The sequence below is a fragment of the Carettochelys insculpta genome, chromosome 1 (assembly GCF_033958435.1).
Source record: "Carettochelys insculpta isolate YL-2023 chromosome 1, ASM3395843v1, whole genome shotgun sequence".
Lineage (NCBI taxonomy): Eukaryota > Metazoa > Chordata > Testudines > Carettochelyidae > Carettochelys > Carettochelys insculpta.
In genome coordinates, this window is record NC_134137.1 from 367,449,133 (window position 1) to 367,471,180 (window position 22,048).

Genomic DNA, 22,048 nt, shown 5'->3' on the forward strand with positions numbered 1-22,048 from the left:
ATTGACCAGCAGGTGTGCTTTTGTGATGCACCCATCTTGCCAGCTCAGGAAGGGAGAGATAATACAAAATTTAGTCTTGAGTCTAATGTTTGACAATAGCCTGATTGTTAATTTTAGATAAAAAGGCAATATTAAATTTATCTGTTTTTCCAGTAGTACTGCTAAACACCACATAGATGAATTAGCCTTTGGATGGTGCCATCTTAATTAAAATATGCACAAAAAATTCTTGATGAGCTTACTGATGTTGCTGGAGTGATAGCTGTAGGTTTTACTTGTTTCATTGAATGCTAGTGATGTTTCTGGGAGGTATTTTGTGATACTGATGACTTGTAACGGTGCTAAGGCGTAAGTTTTCACTCTTGTAACATCCAGTGGGACTTCATGAATTATTTGCTGATGGTGCATCTTTGAAACAGGTCTCATAGGTGGGCTTTTAACAATCCTATCTGTTCACATATTTTAATAAAATAGAATCAATACAAAAATGTTTTCTTAACTTAATGGGCCTTGTTAAGTGCTATAAACCTGGTAGATTTTATTATTTGTATCCAGTCAGAATGCTCAATTCCAGGTATTTCTTATACGGCTTGTGACTTGGAATTGTATTTTGAATGCCAGTATATCCCTTTAATAACTTATGTAAAATTCCTAGCAAGGGGAAAAGTTTTGAAATGGTTGTTTTTTAAAAATCAGAAATGCGATATTTGTATTTCTGAAAGGTGACTGTGCAGAAACTGTTTCCAGACCAGCATTGGCTGTTTAACTTGTCATGCATAATTGAAGGATTGATAAATATACGGAATCTGTCAGTGGAGGGATGCAGTACAAATATTTTAAAAACTACATGGTAACAGCCATAATGGGAAAGCAGCACCTGGGCCAAGAAAATAATGCTGTAATCCTATATGTACGACGGTGGAAAGGGTGGAAATTCCAGAGGACACTCTGGGAGGAGAAGATAGTGATTATGTAGGAACACTATAAAATGAGCTAAATACTGTTTTCAAGAATCAGTGATTGACTGCAGTGTCCAGTACATTCACTACTCACCACACATGGCAAACAGAACACCGTGGTGTGGCAATTCCCGCTCTGGAGCCATACCCAGCTCTTGGAGCCTTTAAATGCGGCTCCTCGTAGAGCTGCATAGGGGAGTGCTCTCCGCTCACCTGCTCCACGCTCATGACCCACCATTTGGTGGAAGAAGTGCATGGCGGCACCAGACCCAGCCTCTGTGCCCCTGGCAGCTTCAGCCACTCTGGCTTCTGTGGTGGTTCTGGTGAGTCGCTGGCACTGATTTAGAATGTGGGGGGTTGTGTGCCCGGCTCTGGGGAAGGGGGAAGGCATTTATTTAGAGTAGTGGGGGGTTGTGGCAAATATGGAAGGATGCAAACACAAGTGTAGCCATCTTTGAATTCTTATTGGACACCACTGGAGTAAGAAATAGAAGTAGTGTGACTGGTTGCGAATTATTTTTTGTAAAGCAGCTGTTAATTATTTTCATCTGCCCACTAAACGTGTAGAGATGCTGACTGTTTTTTTTTTTCAACTGACTGCTCAATAAAGATAAATCCTGTGATGCATTCTGTTTTTGGCTTTATACGTTACATGATAATCTATACATCCATGTTATGTTAAGCATTAAAGATGTTGCTGCCATTTTAATTTACATATCATATGAAAGACTAAAATAAAATAAAAACAGGTGACGCCTGGAGAATAATTTAGCAGTATGTTACAAGCACTGAATCAAGAATGGAATGAGATATTACCAAAAAAAAAAACCCTGAATCCAGAATTACTGATCTTAACATTGTCTAATTTTAGTTGAATTGTTTAATTCATCTTAAATATAATTTACAAATCTAGTTAAAATTGAGTACATTTCATATTATGGTTTTCTTAATTAGCATTCTGCAATGTTCTCAGTTCTCTGTAATGACTATATGAGGGTAAGAAATGTAGGTACTTCGGATGAAACAAAATACAATCTGACACTTTACACATGTATAGTTCTTATCTTAGAAGATAATTGACATTTTTCATGAAAAGTGAATTGTGGTAAAGTTGCTTTCATATTTTTTAGGATTTGATTGCTTACTGCATTTTTCATCCACTCTTCCTTTAGCAAAGGAGTGGAGAGTCTGTGAAAGTGCATCAGCTGGATGTTGCTATTCCTTTGCATCTCAAGAGTCAGCTAAAGAAGGGTCCACCCTTGGGTGGTGGAGAAGGAGAATCAGAGTCTGGAGACACAATGCCATTTGTCATGCTAACTCGAAAAGGCAACAAGCAGCAGGTAAGGAGTTGTGTGGATGTAAGTACACGTTTTTCTTTGTCACGAAGTTTGATTTCTTCATCTTTATTTTTTAGAATGGGATTCAGTCCTCTTTGTTCCATTAATGGGAGCTCCCTGGAATGCTTAATTCTTATTAGGATTTGTGTAGAGGATGTGATCATTTTATACCACTTTACAACATTGTTTGTTTTTATATTAAATGGTTCTCTAATTAGAACCAAAGAGAACAGATGCTGAACATTGTTACCTAAGAATACAAAGTACAGGCGGGAATTAGAATCCTTGATATTTTAAGATGCCATAGGAAAATGGAAAGCCAGCATGATTAACACCATCAATAGGAAAAATATATTCAAATGGGGTGTCACAGATCTAGTCAAGTGTCCACTCTTGCATGCCCATTAAACTGCTGATGAGATCTACCTCATTAAGCCATCAGAGATTTAAGCCTTTAGAATGTAAACTTAAGTCTACGCAGTGCCCTTGTTGAGTGTTTTTGCGCATGTCTTCAGTATGTAAATCCCTTGTCTAGCAACCCTTCTGAGAACTGAGACCCGGCAATTCAACTGCCTATTCTCTGGGGACTAGTGCTGACCTCTGAAGCAGTTTAGAGCCTCCAGAAGCTTATGCATCTCTGATGAATCTGAGTGCCCTCTTACTAAGTTTGCAAGACTTCTAGAATCACAGTTGGAATTATCTCCAGTACCTTGTCAGTAACCACTGGTTACTGATATTGGTTGTTCAATCAACAGATGATATATGTTATCAGTAACATCTACTAGTTATTCCCTCTACCTGTCTGGACAGGCAAACATTTACCATACTCTGCCATAGTCTGCCTTCTCTCTGGACTATGTAGATGACAACATTTTTGATTGCCCAAATTTCCATGCAAGTTTCCTTTGATGTATCAACCCAGGTCTAAGTGCCCTGAATCTGTCTTCTTAAGGAACATTTCAAAACCCAGGCAGCCGCAGACTCAGTCATTCTTCTTGGTATGCTTGGACTTCACCGCAAAGCCCATATTGAGATTCTTGAGCAGCCTACTGCCAGTAGCTCTCCAAAGCTCTGAGCTCTCAGGAGGAGTTTTACAGGCAGCAGTCTCTCTTTTTTCTGCCCCAACTTCCCTCTGTCTCCCTGCATCACTCCCAGCCATGAGAACAATTATTGAAGAAAAAGAAAGGAGAAAAAGTTGCCTAGGTAACCCTTCACATGAATATTTCATCATCCTCTCCAGATGAAGCTGTTCCCCCTCATCTGTCTCTCATAGATGATTTCAAACAGTTTAGAACTTGGTGAAGAGAGTGGCTGATGCTTTGCAAATGCCATTGGGAGCAATCCAAGAGACCCAACGCAGGCTGTTGGATATTCTTCATACACAAAGTTCCGTAAGAGTGACTTTACTTACAAATGGTGCATTATTAGAGCCACCAAGACAATTGACAAACTCTGGCCACTGTTTGTCTGATCTGCAAAGAGAACTGACGATAAATATTGTGTTCTGGCTAGGTGTTTAGTTTTTGTTTTCATGACCTGCTGTCGTCTCTTTAATTGTGATGAATGAATACAGCAGGCCAAACCATTTGACACCTACCCTATGTGACAAAGACTAAAAGTGCTTGAACATTTTTGATTGCAAGAGCTACTCCTCTGCCACTCCAGAATTCAAAATTTCTGATTACCATGGGATTCTTGCTAAATATAACTGTTATCTGTAGGAATCTTAATTCTTATATTGAACATCTCTCACAAGACCAAAGAAAATGGTCTTTCTGTCATTACAAAAAAGCAGTCCAGTAGCCCTTTAAAGACTAACAAAATAATTTATTAGGTGGTGAGCTTTCGTGGGACAGACCCACTTCTTCAGATCATAGCCATACCAGAACAGACTCAATATTTAAGGCACAGAGAACCAAAAAATAGTAATCAAGATTAACAAATCCAGAAAAATTGTCATCAAGATAAGCAAATCAGAGAGCAGAGGGGCAGAAGGGGGTGGCGGGGGAGTCATTGTTTAGGGACTATTACTTGTAAGGAACAAACTTGTGCTAGCTTTTCTTGACATAGCTGATACAGCAACTCACTTCATCTCAATAGCAGTTGTCATGCTTGAAGACTCCTGGTTGTAATCCTCAGGAATTCTGAGGCTAAAAACACAGTGGAAGATCTTCCCTTTGGTGGCTTTTGGTGGTTCAGTGAGATCGCGCATAGTCCTTACGTTTTGTCAAAGATGCAGCATGAGCCTCCACCCACTGGGGATTGTTACATTGGCAAATAGGAGATGATTAACTTTTTCCAGACACCCTGGAGATCTTGCCTGTCTGTGTTCTACCTATATCAGGTCACAGGACCCTTCTAAAAAGAAACCTAGATTCCAGAAAAGAAAACCATTGACTGCTCCATCTGTTAAAATATATAATTGTCCTTATTAACCAAGCTTTTTGACACCTTAATTGAGGATCATGAACATCTCCACTTCTCAATTCTGCTGCTGCAGCAGCCTATTCACAACTTCGCCTACCTTTTGTAGGTTGTCTCTCTAATTTCTGCACCTCCTGAGAATAAATTACTTAACAGGTGGGTTGTGAAGTTCATAGCATCAGGGTACACCATCCATTTTCAGTCCTATCTCCCAAGCCTTTTCTGATGCAACTGGTTCTGTCACTTCTCCACAAAAGAGTTTTGAGACTACTTCCTATAGAGTATGGAGGAAAAGAACTTTATTCCAAATGCTTCCAGGTTCCCAAAAAGGGAGGCAGAGGGAGACCAGGTATCTCAGGTACTCAATGTCTTCATCAAAGTACAGAAGCTCAGGATGGTGACACACATGGCTATAATACCATCTTTAGATGAAGGGGAACTGGGGTTCAAGCCTCAGCTTACAAGACATATACTTTTCATATCGTGATACACCATTCCCACACGAGGTTTCTGTGTTGTCTCATCAGTCAGGCGCTTTCCATACTGAGTGATTTTTTTTTTTTTTTTTCCCACCAAGATGTTTACAAAAGTCACAGGAAATGGACGGAACATGTAATCATCAAATGATCTGTCTGTCCCATCACTCATTCCCACCTTCTGACAAACAGAGGCTGAGACACTTTAGAACATGGCTTTGAATCCCTGATTGTCCTGGCTAATAGCGATTGATGGATCTGTCCTCCATGAACTTACTTGGCTCTTTTTTTTGAATCCAGTTATAGTTTTGGTCTTCAACATTCTCTGGCAAAGAATTCCACAGGTTGATTCTGCATTGTATGATGAAGTACTTCTTTTTGATTGTTTTAAATCTATTACCTATTTATTGTGAATTGTGATCTGTTTGTCTTTTGCTAGTTGCTGTGGAATACTGAAGTGAGCAAAAGTGCACTTCAGTTTCTTGCTAACATTGTGTCATGTTATGTCTTTCAAGTATGTTATTCTGTAGGTCTGGAAAAATTGTACATGATGACCAGGTAATGATGCCCTTCAAATCGTATAAATCTTCAAGTTGTCTCTTTAAACATCACTCTGATATAGTTGTTTGTGCATTATGTGATTCACCAGCTACGTCTACACTAGCCAAAAACTTGAAAATGGCCATGCAAATGGCCATTTCAAAGTTTACTAATGAGGCGCTGAAATATATATTCAGCACCTCATTAGCATGCGGGCGACTGCGGCACTTCGAAATTGACGCAGCACGTCCAGACGGGGCTCCTTTTCAAAAGGACCCCAGCCTACTTCGAAGTCCCCTTATTCCTATGAGCAGATGGGAATAAGGGGACTTAGAAGTAGCTGGGGTTCTTTCAAAAAGGAGCCCCGTCTGGACAAGCCATGCAGTGGCGAGCTGCGTCAATTTCCAAGTGCCACGGCTGCCCGCATGCTAATGAGGCGCTGAATATGTATTTCAGCGCTCCATTAGTAAACTTCGAAATGGCCATTTCGAAGTTTTTGGCTGGTGTAGACACGGCTACCATATTCTTAAGTTGATTTATAGTGGACCTCCTTTCAAAGGTCCAACATCAAATCCTCCATCTAGTTATTCCACTTATCACCAAAGTTGTCGTGACAGCTCTTGTTTTTGATCCTTTGATCAAATGCGCGTGGAATGCCTAGATTTTGTCTTCGTAAGCTCTTTCTGTAGTAAACAGACCCTTTTAGTTCAGAATATCTCCAGGGCTGGTAAGAGCTCTGTTAGGTGGCTTCAGCTGTGGCAGGGATTGATGACAATTGTAAGTAGCTTCTGAGATGGTTATGACTTCCAACTTCTGTGTCAGTTTTGCTATGAATACAAGGATTGACCTTGTGCCTGTGTGTCCCTGTGCGGGGGGAGAGGGGGATGCAGGGAAGATCACCCAGAAAAATATAGGGGGCATGAGAGGACTCTTCATTTAGCAATTAACATTTTGGTGGGGGCACAGGGAGGCAGTGCACCTCCCAGGTGCTACCTCCTATGATAAATATTCGATTTAATTCTCCAGGCAGGCTCTATGTCATCACAAGTGATAGATCCCAGAAAAAAAGGGTCTTGGTTGTCAGTGATATGAGTCAACTTCCTGAATCCTTGTGTGGGTCTAACAGCTGCAAAATGTCCATATTTCATCCGTGTAATGTTACACCCCAGGGGCCTCTGGCAGGACATGCATCATCTCCAAGGATATGATTTTTTCCGCACCTTGTGCATGTGGACTGGAATTTGTTCTTTTTAGCCTGATAGTTGTCTCTTGGGTTCCATAATAATCACTTTTAACACTCTAGTGTCTGGCAAACTTCTAAGTTAGCTTGGGGATTTTCAGGTTCCTTCTGCTGATTTGTGGAGCCCTGTGTGGATACAAATGTTTACTGCAGCTATCCATGGATAGAAATCCAGATCCACAGAGCTCTACGTCCAAGGGACACTGTGTCCAGTGGAGAGGAGCGTGGGTCCGTTGTGCCCGGGAGCCCAGTGCCCCCCACTGGCAGGGCAGCTGTACCACCCTCAGCCCCACCCCCAGCCACAGTGTCTCCTGTCAGCAGATTTTTGGTGCTACGGAAGTACTGGGAGGGAAGGAGAGGAGTAGGAAGTTTGGGGCCCCAGTCTGTGAGAGGCATATGGGGAAGGGGGACAAATGGGGTCTACAAGCTACTATTGGAGCTCTAGTGCGCCATGTGTGGCCTGTGGGCCACAGGTTGGCCACCATTGTTTTAAAAATATGCTCTGCTTGCTTTCCTGTATCATAAAATAAAGATGATACAGGTATGTTATCTCCAGTTTCTCCATAGAGTTTATTTGCAATGTGAAATCTTGTGAAATGCTGTCAGGTCTGTCCTTTCTGAAGATTTTTCGAAGCTGAAATTCTCGGGGGCTTTAAAGACTGACATAAGATTCTTCACCCTTTGTTGTTTTCCTTCTGGTTCTTTTCTTAGTTTACTCCTGACACCAACTCCTATAACTCCTGTATCAGATAGAGACTGGCTGCCCAGTTTGGTAAACACTGCGTATTTGGTAAACAGTGTGTATAATCATAAGGTCCTTTAGTGCTCTGCCAGGTATGGCAGAGTTTAGCTTACATTAGGTATGTTATACACTGCACCACATGGCAACCAAACACTATAATGCATTGTAGCATTCCATTACACCAGGAGTGGGGAACCAATGGTCTGGATTCAGACTGTGGCTTGCTGGTCTGGATCCTGAGGCTCAGGGCTCCCCTCCCCACCATCCAACCCAGATACAGACCGTAGGCTGTGCTGGGAATTCTGGCCAATCGGAGCAGTGGCCTGTGGTATCTGGGAGCTGGTGGAATGGGGAAGAGGGCACAGAGCCATGTGTGTCTTTGGAAGCTGCACACGTAAGCTGCACAGCGGTCGCCCAGACCCCATGTCCCCAGACAGCTCCTGAGACGTGTCCTACCCTGACCTCCCCTCCCAAACCCTTCCTGCACCCTCCCTCTCACCCTGCCTCCCCACCCCCACCCTGCTCCTGTCCCCTCCCTCTCAGATCCCCTGTCCCCAGCCCGCTCTTGCATCCCTCTGTCCTGCCCACATCACCCACTCCTATATCCTCCCTCCTGCCCAGAGCCACCATTTCCCAGCCTGCTCCTGCATCCTCCCTCCCACACATTACCCACACCCCAAGCCCACTTCCTGGCAGCCCCATCCCATACAGAACCCCTCATTCCCTACGCACACCAGCCACAGAACCTTGAGGGGTCCACAAAATATACTAGCCCTGTCTCGCTAGGTTCTTGGGCTGGTGTGCAAGGGGAGTGAGAGGAGTGTCTCCTTTTTGTTCTTCATTCGGAGACCACATCAGCCCCACCCTGCATTACCCATTCTTCACAGACTGAGTTTTTGTACTTTGGGAAGAAGTCTCAGAGTAAAGTATTTTAATTAAAATAATTGAGTTGCAGTTATTTAGGGGACAGATGAGCAGTTTTGTCAAATACTGAAGAAACATTTTAACTTGCGTAGACTTGGAGACACAATGCATATTACTGTATCTAATGATTTATTAAGTGAAGAAACACCATAAAAGAATGTTCCTTGAGCCTTGGTCCCACTGATGTGTGGGAGTTCATGTAGAAGCAATGAGATAGTAGTCATATGTGACATGACTTGTAGCATCTGCTAAATCTTTGCTGAGAGTAGACAGGCCACAGTTTTATTGTGGATAAATAAAATTCCTATTGGTTTGCCTGGTGCCCAAATTTCAGTCACTTGTCAGGTTCAGGAACCTTAAACCTCATGCACCCAGCGAGGCAGGTGAACTGTGGCGGGACAGTACCCTATTGGCTGGGGGCTGCCCAGCTTGAGGCGGGCGGTGACTGTCCAGTGAGATGCGAGGATCTCTCCCACCGTCGAAGGCAACCCCTGGCGCTCCTTCTCTATGCCAATCGAGCAAGAGCTTATAACCGGTATCTGTTGCTTCCCGTGTTGATGCAACGCTGTTCAGCGATGCCGGAGTACCTCTCCGGGCGCGAGCCTGGGCACTTATTATGGAGACTCTGGGCTGCCCAGACACCAGTTTCTCCCTCTCGGCTTTACTGATATAGTCCAAAGGAGAGGATAACCTCCACATCTGGTACCAGCTCAGCTGCAGGAGTTGCCGGGACAGTGCCAGAAGTTGACACCGAACCGCCTTTGGACTCCACTCCGGATTTTCTGTGAGGGTTTACTCCCTTAGCCTTTCTCCTTCCCAGGATAACCCATAAGGCAGTGGGGTGTGGAGAATGTGGATCAGTTCTCCAAAGCGTGCAAGGACTTTGGGCTTACCATCAGCCTAAACAAGACAAACGTACTCGGTCAGGACGTTGCTGAATCCCCATCAATCAGCATTGACAACTATACGTTAGAGGTCCTCCACGAGTTCGTTTACCTCGGGTCCACCATCACTGACACCCTGTCGTTGGACACTGAGCTAAATAGGAGGATCGGAAAAGCGGCCACAACTCTGTCTAGACTCAGCAAGAGAGTGTGGAATAACAACAAGCTGTACACTCACACCAAAATGCAAGTCTACAGAGCCTGCTTCCTCAGCACCCTCCTTTATGGCAGCGAGACTTGGACCCTGTATGCCCGCCAGGAAAAGAGGCTAAATGTCTTCCACTTGCGCTGCCTCAGGCGCATCCTTGTAATATCATGGAAGGACAGAGTGACCAACACCGCCGTCCTCGAGCAAGCTGGAATCCCAACCATGCACACCCTCCTCAGGTAGCGTCGACTCCGCTGGCTTGGCCACGTCCACAGGATGAGTGATGGAAGGATTCCAAAAGACATCCTGGATGGTGAGCTAGCCTCTGGCAAAAGACCTCCAGGACGCCCCCAGTTGCGCTACAAAGATGTCTGCAAGAGAGACCTGAGAGAGGTAGACATGGAGGAGGACAACTGGGAAGAACTAGCAGATGACCGCAGCAGATGGAGGCAGGGGTTACACAAGGGCCTTCAGAATGGCAAGTTGAAGATCAGACAGCTAGCAGAGGAGAAGCGAGCGCACAGAAAGCACAATAAAGACTTGCCAGACACCCACTACATCTGCAAGAGATGCAGCAAGGACTGTCACTCTCGTGTGGGTCTTCATAGTCACAATAGATGCTGTAAATGAAGTCCTCAATTGAAACTATAAAGGGCGCAATCCATAGTCTATGCAGACTGAAGGATGCCTACTACCTACTAAATAAAATTCCATTATACCACCTCTACCCTTTCATTCCCCTTTGCAATATTTTAGTACCTCCTTCTTCTCCCCCCTGCCCTTGAACTACTTACGTTGCTTGGAATGGTAGTAATATATTTTATGGTGCTATTAGAGTTAAAAACAGATACACTCATCCCTCACTATACAAGCACAGATGGTTCCCAAATTTCAGCTCGTAGGCGAAAACTCATCAGGGCGACACTAAATTTTCATTAAAATACATGTAAAAGTCTCCAGTTCATTCCAAGGGCTTGTAACTTGACATAAACCAGGTGACTTTAGGTACCTTTCTGATGTATTTGAATAGTTTGGCACCAGAAATAGGATGTAGTGTATGTATGTAGAGCAGAGATTCCCAACCTATGGGTCACGACCCAAACATAGGTCCCATTAGATTTGTTAAAGGTCACCAGCTGGGCAGTTTCCAGCTGCATGTGGCTGTTAAAGAAGCCATTTGCAGTTTCTTAATACTGCTGCCTCAGCCAGATATCCATCAATAAAGGTAGTTGCTGGAGATGGCAGTTATCTCCATCACTAAAGATAGCACAAAAACAAAAAAGCAGTCCAGTAGCACTTTAAAGACTAACAAAATAATTTATAAGGTGATGAGCTTTTGTGGGACAGACCCACTTCTTCAGACCATAGCCATACCAGAAGTCATAGAGAACCAAAAATAGTAATCAAGGCTGACAAATCAGAAAAATGATTATCAAGGTGAGCAAATCAGAGAGCAGAGGGGCAGAAAGAGGGGGGGGGGATCAAGAATTAGATAAAGCAAAGTATGTAAAAGAGCCCCTATAGTGAGCTAGAAAAATTCCCATCCCAGTTCAAACCATGTGTTAATGTGTCGAATTTGAGTATAAAAGAGAGTTCATCAGCCTCTCTTTCCAAACGGCTGTGAAAATTCCTTTTCAGTAAAACAGACTTTCAGGTCATTAACAGAATGGTCCACTCCATTAAAGTGCTGGTTGACAGGTTTGTGAATCAGGAGTGTTTTTGTCATTTTATGCACATTAATTGTTTGTCTCAGAGGGTTTGAAGTCTGTGCAATATACAAAGCATCTGGGCATTATTGTTACATAATGGCATATATGATGTTAGTTGAGGAACAAGAGAATTTGCCCATGATTCTGTGAATAACCTGGTTAGGTCCAGTGATGGTATCTCCAGAATAGATATGTGGACAAAGTTGGCAACAGGCCTTGTTGCAAGGAAAAGTCCCAGGACTGGTGTTCCTGTGGTACAGACAGTGGCTGTTGGTGAGAATCCTCGTAAGGTTGGGATGTTGTCTGTAGGAGAGAACAGGTCTGTCACCTAGGGCCTTCTGGAGTGTGGCATCCTAATTAAGGATAGGTTATAGGTCTTTAATAATACGTTGCAGTGGTTTGAGTTGGGCCTTGGCCACGTTTTAACTGCCCCCCATGGTCCCAAACTGCCTCCAGCCTTAGATCCCCCCCGCCCCCCAGCAGCCACAAATCACCTCCAGCCTTAGAGCCCCCCAGCATCCCCAACTGCCCCAAGGCTAACCCTCCCAGCAGCCCCAAACTGCCCCCAGCATTAGACTCTCCCTGCAGCCCCAAACTTCCCCCAGTCTTAGACCCCCCCACATCCCTCAACAGCCCCAGCCTTAGACACCCCTCCTGCTCCCACAGCCTCTTCACTGGGGCTGCTGTTTTGATTTGATTTGATTTCTCCTAGCAATTACCTTATGCCTGGGTGCTGAAACCTTAAGACTTGAGTTAACTGCTGGGAGCAGGAGGGCTGGGAGAGCCACCCAGACTAGCAGACCCAGTGAAGAGGCTGTGGGAGGAGGAGGGGTGTCTAAGGCTGGGGCTGTTGAGGGATGCAGTGGGGGGAGGTGGGTCGAAGACTGGGGGAAGTTTGGGGCCGCGGGGGAAGTCTAATCCAGGGGGCGGTTTGGGGCTGCTGGGGTGGTGTGAGCCTTGGGGCTGCTGGAGGGCCCTAAGGCTGGAGACAGTTTGGGACCATGGGAGCCAGTTAAAACCTGGCCAAGGGTGAGGTCTGCAGGGCAAGTGGGGGGTCTAATACAGTAAACTCTCGAGTTACCCAGGGGTTGTTCCTGCAGCCCCTGCATAACTCGAATTTTCCTGCAAGTGGAGGGGACCTAGGAACCACCAGGGCTGGTCCAGTCTCCCCAGGGCTTGCGGGGCTGGGAAACTGATCACTTTGTGGCTGGTCAGTTTCACGTTCCCATCATTACAGGGAAGAGAACCAGGCTAAGAGCCTTCTCCCTCTCTTCCCCCAGCCAAAGGGCTGTCAGACAGCTGCATGTCTGAGGGAAGGGAGGGAGAAGGCTCCAGCTGCGGGTCTCCCTGCCCCCAGCCAGGGACCCCGCCCATATAAGCGGGGAAAGCTCATTCATATAGTGCATAAAGATAGGTATATATGTTCCTCATTTTAATGAGTACTTATAAGTAAAGTACTCATTAGATGAGGGATGAGTGTATGTGTATATGAACATTGGGGTTTTTTTGTGTGTGTACATTCACACAGTAGCTTATCGTGGTGTCCCTTTTATCTAAACATTTGACCCCCAAAGTTATACATTATAGTGCCTGTGCAATTAAATATGAAAAGTAATGAATAAAATCTTGTTAACTGCAAAAAGGGTTTTATACCAGCTTTTGGGATCACGTGTCTAATTCCAAACTTGAGAATTCTCTTTTCATATCATTAGGTTGACTTGTGATTTACATTTTGAATTACTTTTAGTAAAGAATGAGTGATTTGTGCATTCATATACGAATCGGAAGTTAGTAGTGCACTTAACTTTATTTCCTTTGGCATTCATGCTGCAAAAAGCATTGCCTTGAGTTCTGTTTTACTGGCAGTTGATTATTAAGTTTAAATTTGTAGACCTTCCAAAAAAAACAAAACAAAATAATCCACACCTCTAACTGTGATCACTAAGGAACCAGAGATTTTTGGGAAGCTCTTCATTATGATGTCTTTTCAATTGTTTCAGGATAATGTAGGCAGGGATTTTGTAAAATATATAAATATTTGGGAGCATCGCACTTGTGTGTGAGAGGAAAATGGTGTTGGCATTTTGCAGGATGAAAAAGAAAGCTGAACTTGTTCTGAATCTATCCCCACCACCACCCTCCATATTTGCTTTTGGGAGTAGGCTCTTCCTGGCAAAACTCTTTCTGACGTTTCCAGTAGTGTAAAATGTGTTGCCTTATAGGATACCTTGGTGATTGAGTCTATGAAAGACTTCTTTGTCTACAAATTTGTGTTCGGAAAAAACATACTCTAGTGGTCGGTTTTAAAAGAAAAATAAGGAGATGAGGTGACATTGAAAAGAAAATAATTGTGTTCCTTCATACGTTTGTAAGTGAATGTTAAACCTTGGAGTGTAGAATATGCACTGAATTTTAAAGTGATGGAAGTCTTTATTACATGTCAAAATTGCAATCAGAATGTTAATGTATATATTTTGACCTTTTAACTAGTAATATATATTATGCACATTATTTTAAAGTAGGCTTTTTCAGTAGATTGTGGAACGGCATAATAACTGCATTAGACAAACTGGGCTGTCCAAGAAATTAACTTCCCACCTGTCAAACATAACAATCAGTCGACAATCAGCATTTGTCATTACAGAGTAAGTGTAGAGTCCAGTTCTGTCATAGAGATTTACCCATTGTGTTTCCGCTGGGTGAAACCATCTGGGATTGTGCAATTATATGTGATTAATAAGGACAACATTTTATTTTGTTATGTGCTGAAGAGACTAATCATGGTAACTGGTATTTATTTTTTCTATATGACAAAGCACTCCTTGATGATACTGGTACATTTTGTTCCTCCTTCCAGTGTTGGCATTAATACTGGATAATTAGGATCCAAACCATCTCCAGATTCTGGGCCCAGGTCCCAATGTCCATGAAAACTGCATACCATTGATGAAGTCATTAGTGTGTCATATATGCAGAAGAGTAGCAGTATGCAGCATTGTTCACAAGTGATTGCTATTAAACAGCTGCAAGTAATCACAATTAATTCCTCTCGGGGCCAATAGGAGTACAACCCTGAAATTTCAGCTGCTGGTTTGTCATGTGCTGCACAAGTGGAAAAAGAGGAAGGGAGACCAGCAGGATAGTATCTCAGAACTTCTGATGCTTGGTAGATGCCTGCTGTCATTACTGAGTTGTGTGGCTCTTCACCCAAGATTATCAGGAGGAGAGCCGTGGAGACCTGGTATCCTCAATACCTCAAGCTGCGTCACCAGTCCCAACTTATTGTAGTACTTTTACAGGAAAGGGAAGGAAACAGCAATATTCATGCAGGATCAAGTCTGTTTAGTCTATTTATTCTTACTCCAACAGTAGCCAACGTCAGTTCTTTCTGAGAGGCAGTGACTACACTAGCCCCAGACTTCGAAATGGCCATGCAAATGGCCATTTCGAAGTTTACTAATGAAGCGCTGAAATACATATTCAGCGCTTCGTTAGCATGCGGGCAACCGCGGCACTTCGAAGTAGGCGGGGTCCTTTCGAAAAGGAGCCCCGTCGGGACGAGCCGCGCGGCGGCAAGGCGCGTCAATTTCGAAGTCCCCTTATTCCCATCTGCTCACGGGAATAAGGGGACTTTGAAATAGGTGGGGTCCTTTCGAAAAGGAGCCCTGTCGGGACGAGCCGCATGGCAGCGAGGCGCGCCAATTTCGAAGTGCCGCGGTTGCCCGCATGCTAACGAAGCGCTGAATATGTATTTCAGCGCTTCATTAGTAAACTTCAAAATGGCCATATGCATGGCCATTTCGAAGTTTGGGGATAGTGTAGACACGGCCAGAAAGGCACAAAAAATCCCATGGTAGACAGATACTGGATAAGCTGCCTCCCTTAGGAGCCACCTCCTTCTAATGAAAGACAAGTTTAAGCAGTGCAGCATGCGGTTTATCAACCTTGGAAAATTTTATAAGCATTTATTTTTTTGTGACTGGTTATTTTGTTATGCATATGAATGTCCAGTCTTCTTTGCATCTTGTGAAGATCTTGGCCTCAACCAAATACTGTGGCAAAGAGTTCTTCAATCTAATTGTTTGTTAAAATACTTTGACACTGAAAGTTTCATTGGTGGTCCCGTTGTTTTTTTTTCTCCCACAGTATTAGATGTTTCCAATCTACCTTCTGTTTCAATGGGAGACTCAGAGGCTACTCTGGCTGGGCAGTTCTTATTTGTCTTAGTGATTGTCCTGTATCTTAGGCTGCGTCTACACTACGAGATAAAATCAAATAGTCAGTTAGCCCAATTTTTCCCAGTGCCTGTCCTCACTATAAATTCCATTAGCTCGATTTATGGACCACTAAAATGGACATAATATCGAAATCCTAAAATCATAGTAACCCAATGGGTGTAGCATTCAATTTGAATTTAAAAATCCGAATGAAGGGTAGTAAAGACGTGTCTTTAAACTGAATTAAGAAACCTCCACAGATGTCACATGTATGCACCACAGTTCTCCTCTCTGGCCTCTTACATTTCCACTGCTCTCAAGTGCAGAGGAATTAGGCAACAGGACCGTTACAATTTGGCACCTGCAAGCCCATGGCTGTAGGGTCATGAGAGGCTGAAAAATCTTGTTTCTTTTTCTTTGCTAGGAGCACAGCTGTGGGGCCTGTGCTTCTGTGGATACCTCTACTAGCTGCCTTTTTCTCTTCACTGTCTGGCACCAGCCGCTGTCCCCACCATACCATGTGTCAGCTAGGCCGTGGGTGGGGGTCGTACTTGTCTGATAGTATGAGAAATTTCTTTTCAGCCATTTACATGTTGTCCTGACCCCCATATCCGCTCTGGTCCCTCTCCCCAGAGGTGCCACGCAGTCTGGAACATTCCCGTGCCCAGCTGCATTACAGGGCTTGACCCTGAACCAATAAAAGGACATGCTGCTCAAGGTGCCAGCAGATTGTGTGCGGCGAGGGTCACAATTTTCAGGGCCTGGCAGTAGCCGTGGTCTTGTAGCTGCCCAGGGGATGTTTCCCTCGGTGGTCATGATTTTCAGGGGCTGTTTGTGGCCAGAAGTCTCGTAACCGCCCAGGGGATGTCTCCCTCATTGGTTATGATTTTGAGGGACTGGCTGTAGCTGGGGCTCTTTTAACTGCCACAAGCCATACATGTCTCTATGAAGACAATGTATTAGCTAGACAATTACCACAGTTGTCAAAGTAAGGCTTGCAGCGGGGAATATTGTTGTCCTAAGGGTCGTCTTTTCCAGGTGCAAACCTGGCTGTAGTCTGGGGTCTTTTAGCCTGATAATCATTTGAGTTTCAATGTAGCAATCATGTCTACTTAGACATGAGGGTCATCTTTGGTAGGTGGCTTAAATCCAGATTCAGTTTCCCAAAAGACCCTCCATGGGTGGTGACAATTTTCGTGGCTGTCAATGGTGTACTGTTTTTAGCTGCCATGGCCCATTACTGATGATTCACTTGAGTTTCAGTGTAACAACGTTGTCTGCTTAGACTAAGGGCCTTCTTTCCCAGGTGGCCTAAATCCTGATTCAGTGTCCTGAAAGGGCCTCCGTGTGCTGTCACGATTTTAGTGGCTGTCAACAGTTTACTGTCTTTTAGCCACCCTGGCCCATTACTGAAGATTCATTTGAGTTTCAGTGTAGCACCTGTCTGCTTAAGAGTCCTCTTTCCCAGGAGGCATAAATCAATATCTAAGCCCAAAATAAAGCCTATGCATGCTGTTTCAGTGTAGCACCCATCTCTACTTAAATATACTCAGCATGGCACGGGAGAGAGGGGAATGAAATGTGGGAAGATGGCATCATGTACCCACATCTACTTGTGGGGTGAGAATGTAAAGGGGCTTGGAACTGTGAGAGGTTTCCACAATACATTGCAGCAGCACTCGATTTAAGCTACTGGTTTGTGGCTACAGTAAGTCAATTTTGTGGGGAGCACGTGGGAAGGTGAAGATGTTCAAAATCAAATGAATGAAACCCAGCATTAAGAAATTGATTTTAATAAAATTGATCTTATCTCCTAGTTTAGACGCAGCCTTAGTCAGCATGCCAGGCATACCGCCAGGCTGCCTTGATAGGGATTGAGAGGGTGTAGAGCAAACAAACTGATTCATCATCATGGAAGAGAAGACATCATAACTCTGTTATCGAGTGGGGGAGCGGGCAAGAGTGTCAGTGGCAAACAGAGGTAATTTAATTTGATAGAGAAAGAAGAATGAACAAGCTAACCCAAGCTGATTGACTGTCTCCTGGAGACACAATATTTACCAGGGGCAGGTCTGTCCTGTGTCGACAGGTCAGAATTATTTGGGACGAAAATCCATTTTTATAGGCAAGTGGGTGGATGCTGTTGACAGGCTGGGCTGGAAGGATGCATGGAAGTGTCTCTTGGTGGAGAGATGGGACCTAGAAGGATGTGGCTCATTAAAGAACTTTCAAGTTTTTGAGAGATCAGGGCTCCAGTCAATGTGCCTGCCTACAACAGAATGTAATTCTTGTCTCATTAGTTGTTCATTATCAGTTTACAGTCTTTTAGGACCCTTCTGGCTTCATTTAATCATCTAAATTTCATATTCCATTCCATTTTAGTCTGAGCATTCTCCCTTACAGAGTTTTGCTAGCCTGATTTAACTCAGAAAATGAGACAAAAAGTAAAATTCAGATTTCCTTTGTATTAGTCTGTGCACCACTAGGCCCTGGATTTAGTACATGGTTTATATCTTTAGATGCTACTGATAGCTGCAAATCTGTATAGTTCATTTGATACAGATAAGATTCAAGTGTGTACTTACTTTTCCTCTGGGTATCCATAGGAATGTAATCTTTGTTTTGTTTTGTTCCTTGGTTGCTTTTTCCTCTTACATCTGTGAATTAAAATGCTTTTAATATTCAAATGTGACATCCAGAATTCTTGATAATCTCTTCACTGTTTTCTGGTTTTATTCATAACACACTTTTTCCCTTCCCTACCTAAGGAGCATTCTAACTGACAGTGTCACACAACGATGTTGCAGTTCATTTCCAGGTCTCTGTACAGTCAGTCTTAATTGTTGCCACCAACGGTTGAGTTTTCATCCAAAAACTAACTGTTTTTCAAATGTTGTAGCTGCTTTGGCCACTCACTGGCAACAGAATGATTCCTCCTCTTTGCATCCCCACCATTGACAGGCAGCCAAAACTGAGCTGCTCTATGATAGGCCCTGTGATATTTCACAGAAATTCTGTTCTATTGCACTGAGTACAGTGAACTCACTATGAGAAATTTGCTCTGCAATTTTTGTCAATGCAGGTGACAAAAATGCTTGCAAACTGGCTGCCATTCATTTCCATTCCCATAGCAGCAGATTTCTGTATCAACAAAAGCAATCAGGAGACTTCAAAATAATTCTCATTCAGTTGCAGCTGATTATCTTAACAGTTTTTTTCTGACAGCCATTTATCCTTGGTGGGGGGAAATGTAGATACTTTTAGAAGAACAAGTGACATTTTTCAAGACTTTCATAGATGTTAAGATCAACAGGCTTTTCTGAAAGCTAGTTTTTCTACTTTGAAATTGTGGCATCTGATTCCCGAAGGCTTCTTCAGAAATCACAGACATTATATCTTGGAGAAGAGGAACTTGGATGTAGGGCATCCAACAGCCTCCACAGGCACATGGTAGAGGTATTCGGGGTTGGGGAGGCTCTGTGTCCCCGGGAGGGGTAGGACCGCAGCACTGTGGGCCCTCCACACAAACACACACAGCCCTAAGAGCCGTGCAGAGCAGTACTCTGGAAGTAATTTGAAATGGCACCCAGGAGCCCCAAAGCCCTTTAAATGACTGGTCCAGATCTCTGTCAACAGAGGCGTTATTCCTCCTTGGAAGCATGTTACAGTTGTAAACAGAAGTGCTACGTTCTGGATGCACCGCGGGTTTTGTTGGCAAAATCCTCTAGTGTAGACATAGCCTAAGAGTCCAACAATGTTCATGAAATGAAAAGTGCAGGTCAGGTAGCATCTGGGGCTAGTTGATCATTGACTTCCCTCTTCTGGGAGGATTTCCTGTGTAGTCCTGGCGAGAAATATAAACTGCCCTGCCTCTGTGTAGCAACCAAGGACTAGTTATGATAGAAATACAACCTGACTTAACCTGTGGTTTAATCCCTCCAAAAGGCAGAAAGTCTTGATGTCATGGGAAGTGCAGCTTTCACTTTTCTTTGCCAGCCATGGTGAATCTGAATCTTGTACAAGATCATATACCCACTCACACAATGGAAACTTTTATCAGCCAGTCATATGCCACCTTTACATATATTGATTTTTATGTATTTTGGTAGTATTGATATTCTACTGAGAAATAAGCATTGAACTTTCCATTTTGTATTCAGGGAATATCCAGCTGTCTTAGTTTCTATACAAATTGTTATTAAATATTTCCCATATATATTTGCTCTTGCAGAGCACATATATATGTATTTTGATTTTAAAAGATTGGTTAGTGAGTTTGATGTGAGCAACAAAACTTTACCTTTTGTCACCTATTAAGAGAAAATGCAAAGGTTTTGTTTACTGCGAGTGTTTACTTAATTACACTAACTATATATGTTTCTCAAATGTTGGAGGATGCTGCTTTAAAATTGTTTAAAAATGTTTCATGTGTGTGTGACCATAGATGAGAGCAAGGAACATACTCCATCCCCACCCCAACCTCAAAAACTGTCCAGTACGTCTATGCTAGGGGGCTGCGCACCCTGCTTGCCAGGTGCGCAAACCTTCCTCTCTTCCCCGGGGGTTGGGGAGCTACGTAGCCAACCCTGGCCTTTCTGGAGACACCCTCTCCTGTCCCACCATGGCCCCTATCCCTGCTCTAGTGTGTCCGCCACCCAGAAGATTTCAGAGAGATTGTTTTGGGCCACTCAGGCAGTGTGGTAAGGGAGGTGGGGTGGAGCTGGGTTGCCTCTGGCTTTGCATAAGGGGAGGAGCTGAGAGCCAAGCCTTGGTGAGGAAGGGAGGTGCTGCTTAGAGCTGAGCTCTGGTTTCTGGGCTGGGGAGAGGGGCTGTGGGGAGCCCCTAGGAATGCTGGGGAGATATGCAGCCTACCCTGGCCTTCCTGCTGGGGGCAGGGAGCAAGTGCGCAGCCCACCCTGGCCTCTTTCCCTCACCAACTAGCATGTCTCCCCTGGGTGGCAGACTGACATTGTTATTCTGTCACCTGAGAGGAACATTTTTTATAAATTTTTATAAATTTTAGAAATTCTTATAAATTTATAAACAACCTTCAAGGTTGTTCGGAAATAACATTCAATTTGGCACATCTTTCATAATTAGCCTCTTCTTTCTATTCTTTGTAAGTATGTACTTGAAGAGATTATTGTTTCTTTCAGTTTAAGATCCTAAATGTGCCAATGTCTTCCCAACTTGCTGCCAACCACTGGAATCAACAACAAGCTGAGCAAGAGGAGAGAATGAGAATGAAAAAGCTCACTCTGGATATAAATGAACGGCAAGAACAAGAGGACTATCAGGGTATGAAATTCTTTCAAAAGAATAGGATATTTCAGTTTTATTCTTAGAGAAATTAATCAGTAAAAATTCAGTCCCAGGATGTATGTCCTTGCTGCAACCAACTGCATTCTGCTGTATATCTCAGCATGCACAGTGATGGTTCTCGTAATCTATAGGAATCCCAATGAAATACGAAGCCAGCACATAAACCTAGATAAACGTTGGAGGATTGGAAGTTTAATTATGATGCACTGAGTTTTGAGTTCTTTTTATGCACCTTGGAGATATAAAATTGTTACATTTAGGGAAATTTTACCCAAAAAAGCAGTTTATCTGATACTTTGTAGCCTAGCAACAAGCTTCATTAGTGTTCCATGATGTCTGTACTATCACCTGCAATGTAGTAGGAACAGAAACCAGTCAGGTGCAGGGGAAATGGATTGTATGCAGCATGAGTGAAGGTGCATTATTACATATTGCAGTATTCATATATTAAATTAATCTTGCTAATAGCATTGGTTGGTTCATACTGGCATTGTGAAGTTGATGGAAATTTAATTTACTCCTCCCTTTCTGCATTCTCAAGGAGAATGTTTAAATATATTGACAGCATAAATATTTCCTATTAATTACTAAGTATTTTTATATCAGTTTATATTTAATTCAAGTGATTTGGAACAGACAAAGTGGGGAGGCCTATGAAGCAATCAGCAAACTGGATATAGGCCATACCCGAGTGAATTCAATATGTTATGTCAGCTTCCATTTTCCGTGGCAAACCCTGATGATAACCAGGGCCAAACCTAATAAAGCAGATGATATTCTTAGTCCTTAAATCACTATTTTCCATTTATTGCCTCCACAGTTCTTCCTCTGTCATTAATAGCATTTATTTCCACTTCAGAACTGAAACATAAGCTGTAAGTAATAAAACAATAAATCACATTCCCATATTTGATGATTAATAATGAACTGTAGTTTTTCTTTTAAATTTTAAATTCAAAATAACCCTATTAATCAAATAAAAGCCTTAGAATACAAAACGTGTTTCAGAACTCTGACATGAGAACCAAATTCAGTTAGGCTCTGTATCGTATTTTTCTAGAAGCAG

General features: G+C 43.3%; 1 protein-coding gene across 4 annotated transcripts in view; it reads left to right on the top strand.

Annotated features, from left to right (window-relative positions):
* UPF2 (UPF2 regulator of nonsense mediated mRNA decay) overlaps positions 1-22,048 on the top strand; it is a 141,171-nt gene that overhangs the window by 101,927 nt on the left and 17,196 nt on the right. For all 4 annotated transcript variants that reach the window (XM_075017949.1, XM_075017952.1, XM_075017951.1 and 1 more), the window contains 2 exons: positions 2,132-2,299; positions 20,817-20,958. In XM_075017949.1, coding sequence (XP_074874050.1) covers positions 2,132-2,299; positions 20,817-20,958 — 310 coding nt within the window. The remainder of the gene's footprint in view (positions 1-2,131; positions 2,300-20,816; positions 20,959-22,048) is intronic.